Source organism: Gavialis gangeticus, unplaced genomic scaffold, assembly GCF_001723915.1.
Source record: "Gavialis gangeticus isolate Ggan-Ray unplaced genomic scaffold, GavGan_comp1, whole genome shotgun sequence".
Lineage (NCBI taxonomy): Eukaryota > Metazoa > Chordata > Crocodylia > Gavialidae > Gavialis > Gavialis gangeticus.
In genome coordinates this window covers 3,590,083-3,595,922 of record NW_017729033.1, presented here as the reverse complement: position 1 = coordinate 3,595,922, position 5,840 = coordinate 3,590,083, and the positions used below count along the sequence as shown (strand labels likewise).

Below are 5,840 nucleotides of genomic sequence, written 5' to 3'. Positions count from 1 at the left end.
TGCCGAATTATATAAGGACTGAATTAAGCACAGGCTCAGACCTGGATGTTTAATTTAAAACTTTTATTGTTTCACAAAGTCATAAACTAAGGAGGTCTGTTGGTTCACAAGGTTCCCAAATCAGGCCCTTGCTTTCTAACCCGAAGGCTAGGTGCGGCTGCCCGATTGACCAGTTCTGAGACTGCTGAACAGTTCTTGTAAAAGGAGTCCCTTATCTTTTTTAAGACAAAAGATACAAAACTGTCCACACTCTGCTCTGAGTGAGGCATCTAACATAACTTTTCTATTATGTATATGTGTTATCATATATAAGTATGCATTTCTAATTCTTACTTCTATTGGTTACTAGTTAACCCATCTATATTGTAATATCAGGTGACACGTTCTTTATTATAATTTTTACGCTTCTTACGTTAATTCTTAATGACCTAACTTACAATATTTTCCAGACTGCTTTAATGATATGCGGTTATCTTTCGTCATTGCGGTTTAGCCATGCAGTTTCCGTAGTTCGCGATAGAAGCTGCTTGCTTGCAATTTTTATCATACTGTCAGCATTTTTATTCAAGGGTCAGATAGTGATCACCAGAATGTCAGTCGCTGACTTCTCAACCTCCTTGAAGCATTCTGGGAGTTTCAGTGCTTCATTCCTTGTGCTAGGCCTTGCTTAGCATGAGCACTATCTCACAACGTGCTGCCTTTTTGCTTGTTTCTCAGTTCGGGCATTTGGCTAGTGGTTAAATGAAAAGCAAAGCAGCCTGAAGCTGCTGCTTGTACTTTGGCTTTTCTTTTTTTTCCCCCTAAAACACTGCGTCGTCCTATCCGGTTATAAAGCGGGCAGCATGGAGCACTCTCACAATTTAACACATGGGGTGGCAATTCTAGAAGACAGACTTTCTTTGCAAATTCAAACGGTTTCCTCCAGCATAAGAAACTCAAGCACGCTGTGTCCTGTCAGCATGTGTGCTCCAGTTCAGTTGTTCTGCTTGAATATGTTAACTTTTTCCATTTATAGATGCTTCTTTAAAAGGGCCTCTTGTGCAAAATATCATGGCTAGCCTCATTTGCTTTCAGCCGGAATCAGAGCAGACTATGGGAAGGATGGCTCTCGAGATGCACAAAGACAGGCGTTTGGCATGTTTGTTGTTACTGGAGGAGATTAAAGTTGCAGAAAACAATAGGATTCCTGTGCTATGGATGAATGTGTAGGGCTCGAAACGCCAAAAAAATGCGATACAGCCCATTAAAATTAAATTTGTTAAAAACTTCAGCATTACAAACCTCTTAAATATATTTGCATGCTAGGAAGTTCCAAAAGAATTATTAATGTAAGTAATTAATACACATTCCCTTCCCTATTGCCTGTAACATCAAACAGCGATTAGTTTGTAATGAGATAAAATATAATTTCTCTTCCAACGTATCCTGCATTAATTGTCTCACGATGATTTGTGGGTAATTGTATTCATCAAAAGTATAGAAGAGCATTACTTAAATGTTTCATATTCTGTTTCACTCAATTAGCAAATTACTCTGAGCATGGTTTTTCATGAAATTGTTAAATTTCACATTGCTTAGCTGAACTGCTGACTCCAGCACTTTTGATGAACGTATATAATATAACTTGTATTACTCAAAACAAGAATGTAAGCAAATTAAACAAATACGGCCATGATAGCGTTTACAAAGATCAGCTGAACTATTTGCAGTGTAAAAAAGTGAACTGGTGGAGAAAAAACTGACCCAGTATTCACCAAAGGATATTCTGCTCAATTTATTCCCGTGCACTCCTCTTTCGGTAAGATAACCAAATTCAGTCGGCACCAAATTAAAGTACCATGCCACTTGGTTTGGTAAAATTGGTATCAGTCATAAGCTATGAAAAACAGTCTGACACAGCTAAACTAAAAAACAATTTGGAAGTTGGAAATGCAAACAATAACTTAATTACAGAAGCATCTGTTGAGTTCAGAATCGCCTTTCCAGAGAGACTCCGTTGTCATGCCCTGATTTTCTTCACGTTCTCTTTAGATGCTCACTTAATCATTTCAAAGCCACTTTTAATTTCTGTTCTGATTTTACTAGTAGGGGTAATTGCTCATCACTTTCAATCTTATGTTACCATATCCTGCTGTAATCAAAAATTAAAACAAAGCTAAACTCTTCAGCACGTATTGGCAGTTCAGTAAATCAGACTTTTTGGCTTTTACCTGTGGGGTAGTCAATCTTGTGTGACACTGCAAATCATATGGAGGTGCAAAATGCTACAGTAATAGAGTAAGAGCTGTGCGAATTCAGGGAAAATGCAAGGAGTGTGATCAGTTTGATATCTTTCTTTATTGGAAGAACTTCCTAGTTGGGGTGAGATTACAAAACCTTTTAGGCACAAAATCCGCTTCCTCTGCTCTGGGGGGAAAAAAGCAGGCACTGCCTGAGCTAAATACCAGGCCGAACAAATACTTTTGTTAACCTTATTATGCTAATCAAAACTGATCTTTTAAAAAAAGAAGAGTGGGCAGAAAACTTGTAGAGCAAAAAGAAGTCATTAGGAATATTTGCACATAGAAAATACTGTGGGCATGCATGCTTGCTTTCAACTATCTGTACTGCATGTAAACGCCGATGCTAACTCTGTAATACTGAAGTCGTGCAGGGAATTTTCTGGTTTCATTGCTCTTAGTGGTTTGATGGCGCAAAGGTATTTTCTAGGCATATAGGGTGTCAAGTAGTTTTGTGAAGGACCTTTCTTATACCTAGGGTGACCATATGTCCTGGTTGGGCCGGGACTGTCCTGGATTTTAGAGGCCAGTCAGTGAAAATGAAAATGAGTGGCATGGAATAGGAAGCCCTAGCAGACAGCAAAATTGCCCTAATAGGTTACCTTGATTAGTGGAATGACCATTAAAAAGGGGAGATGGTTGTTAACACCAATGCAGTGAAGAACAATGGGTCATTAATGCCTGCATCAGGGCTAGGGGCACTCGTGCCCTGGGTTTCACATCGTCCCATAAGGCCATCCTGCTTATACAGGCCTGGTCATGGTTCCAGAGCTCAGGTTGATCCTGTTTTGTACTTTAAACATTGAATCATAGAAAATGAGGGTTGGGAGGCTACCTCAGGAGGTCGCATCTAGTCCAACCCCCTGCTCAAAGCAGGACCAGCCCCAACAAATCATGCCGGCCAAGGCTTTGTGTAGCCCAGTCTTGAAAACCTCCAAGGATGGAGACTTCACAGCAGGAAACAGGACTTCAACCCCTTGTGTATGAAAAATAAAATATTCCGTCCCAAAGATTACAGCACTTAATCCTTCAGTACCGAATTAATTTTCCTAGGTTGTAAAAGTAAATCTTTTAATTGATTTGGCTGAAAATTAATTGAAAACCCAGATCCTTTAAGGAATTTAGCATGTGTCAGACGTTTCTTTATCCTAAATGGCTTTAATAATGGCATAATGCAGACACTTCAAGACTTCCATAGAGTTAAAATTAATTAAACCATAGTCATAGACTGTATTTGAGGAAATTAGGTTTTAATTAAGTAAAGTTCTCATCAGTTGATGATAAGTTTGGAGATTGGGTCAAGTCAAGAACACAAATCATTTGCAACGTAAAGTGCAGAAACTGTCCTGGGCCTTTATTATTATTATTATTATTATTATTATTATTATTATTATTACCCTTTTATACTACACAATGCTTTTCTTTTCCTTGTTAACTGGAAAACTCAAACTCTTGGCTAGTGCTCTGAAACTAAGTGAAAAATGAGATGTAAAGAGCAAAAAAGAATTACAATGGTGCCTTGCTGAATCTTCCTCTTATATGCGGACGATACGTAAGCATACAAGATGCAGCTTTGAGAGCTGTTCGGACGAACTGCCAGTACAGCAAAAAGGAGGCTATTGTCTACTCCAAAGATGTTTCCAGTTAAGAGCATTTAATTGTATTTGTAAACCTGGATCTCTGGCCTTCCACTGTATTGGGTATGATACAGTAGATATTTAAAGCAAACCTAATGGGAGAAGGAAAGGGCAAAAAAGGTTGCATGTACAAACGCCCAATGTGTTCAGAGGTGGGAGGGATTATGAAATCCTTTTCTGAGCATTTGAAATGAGTGATACTGGGAAAAGGTGAAAATTTGATCTTGCCGTTACTGTATGTGTGGATTAACAGGAAGACGGACACATGCCAGAAGCCATGCAGCTGAAAGGCTTTTCTGTATAAACTGCAGGTTTCAGTTTGGTGTTGAAACAAGTTCAGGGTTTTTCACGAAAGAGTTAAATTCCTGGTCTGGTGCTGAGGTTGGTGGTCAGAGGAAATAGGAGGTACCTGGAAAGAACTTGTAACTCCTAATACAGTAGAAGTTGCCTTTCTGTTGGCGTGCTTTCCCAGTGCTTGTTGTTTCTAACCAGTCTCTCTGTAATCTCTCCTTTGCCTCCCACCACCTCCCAGTTTCCTGTTCTCTTTCTCCCTCTGTGTTTTGTCCAAAAAAAAATTGGGTTGTTTTCCACTTTTCTTTTCAGTTTGAGTGGAGTGCAGGAAAGTGAGTTAAGATGAATGCCATAGTTGTTTTTACAGTATCTATTATCTTCTGTATTTCATGCCTTTTTGCTGCTCTGGGCGTAAGTCACTTACTCGAGAAGATCTTAATGTGAAAGTATTTTTTGAATAAGGGCATGTGATTCTGTTTGCTTTTGGGACTTTCTGTTTTTATGGCACTTTGCTGAAGTAATACGTCTGCAGCAAGTTCAAGCGTTCTGGTTTAGCTCTTTGCTTGCAGTTTTTCATAGTAATCACAATTATTTTGGATTTTTTCCCTCTCCAAAGATGGTTAGCATATCCTCTGCCTTATTTATGAAAATGATCTATTCCTGGAATAAAACTGGAGGAGGCAAAGTGTTTGTTTTGGTTTAAAAAAAATGTTGGATGAATTACTCATACCTTAATCTGAGGTCATAGTCTATTTTCTAGTCTCCAGAATAGTTCAGCACATGTTTGAAATGATCAAAAAAACATGATACAAACATGTTAATTGAAGAAAAGAAAGCAGTATGTATTTGTAATTTTTTGATTCCAGCAACAGTGTGGAAGGATGGTTCCAAATATAAATTCACTGCCACTAAAGTAACGGGAAACTGTTTTGTTTTTCTTTTGCAGATTGCTTTCTCACAGCACAGCAACTTTATGGACCTGGTACAGTTCTTTGTGACCTTTTTCAGGTATTTTTCATTTAAGGAGATTTTAAATAGTTGTACTCTAGCAAATAGAAAATTTTATGTTAATGTTTACATTTTTTTATTTGGAAAGTAAATTAGAGAAATCAGCTGTGCATTGGCACTGATATCCACCATTGCACTCGTGTGTGAGTTCGTGCATGTGTGCGTGCACACATTTGTGCGATGGCATGTTGGGTGTTTGTGTAATGGAAAAGTTGCCTTTTAGACCAGTGCTACATATATGCAGCACAAGTAAAATATGACCAGAGAAACTGTGGGTGTTCAAACGTTGTCAGCTATAAGATGTAAGCTAAAATGCTGATCCTGGGACGTTAAGCATGTGCCTACTTGAAAAACCTGAACACTTTGGTCTAAACTTTTTAAGCATGTCTCTGTTCCAGTTTAAGTGCATACATACCATATTTACTCAATTCCAAGATGAAGGTCCCTCTCCTCCCCTTCCCCCCTGCTTTGGGTCCAATCCCGCCCCCTCCTCCTGTTTGGATTTGACCCCATTCCCCTCCCAGGTAGGTGGCTATCTAGCCTCCTTTTGAAGACCCCCAGGGTAGGAGTCAGCACCACTTCGCTTGGAAGTTGGTTCCAGATCCTAGCTGCCCTGACCGTGAAG

General features: G+C 39.1%; 1 protein-coding gene across 1 annotated transcript in view; it reads left to right on the top strand.

Moving 5' to 3' along the window:
• ATRN (attractin) overlaps positions 1 to 5,840 on the top strand; it is a 246,227-nt gene that overhangs the window by 144,795 nt on the left and 95,592 nt on the right. Inside the window, exon 25 of the mRNA XM_019525801.1 lies at positions 5,154 to 5,215. Within this exon, the coding sequence (XP_019381346.1) occupies positions 5,154 to 5,215 (62 nt within the window). The remainder of the gene's footprint in view (positions 1 to 5,153; positions 5,216 to 5,840) is intronic.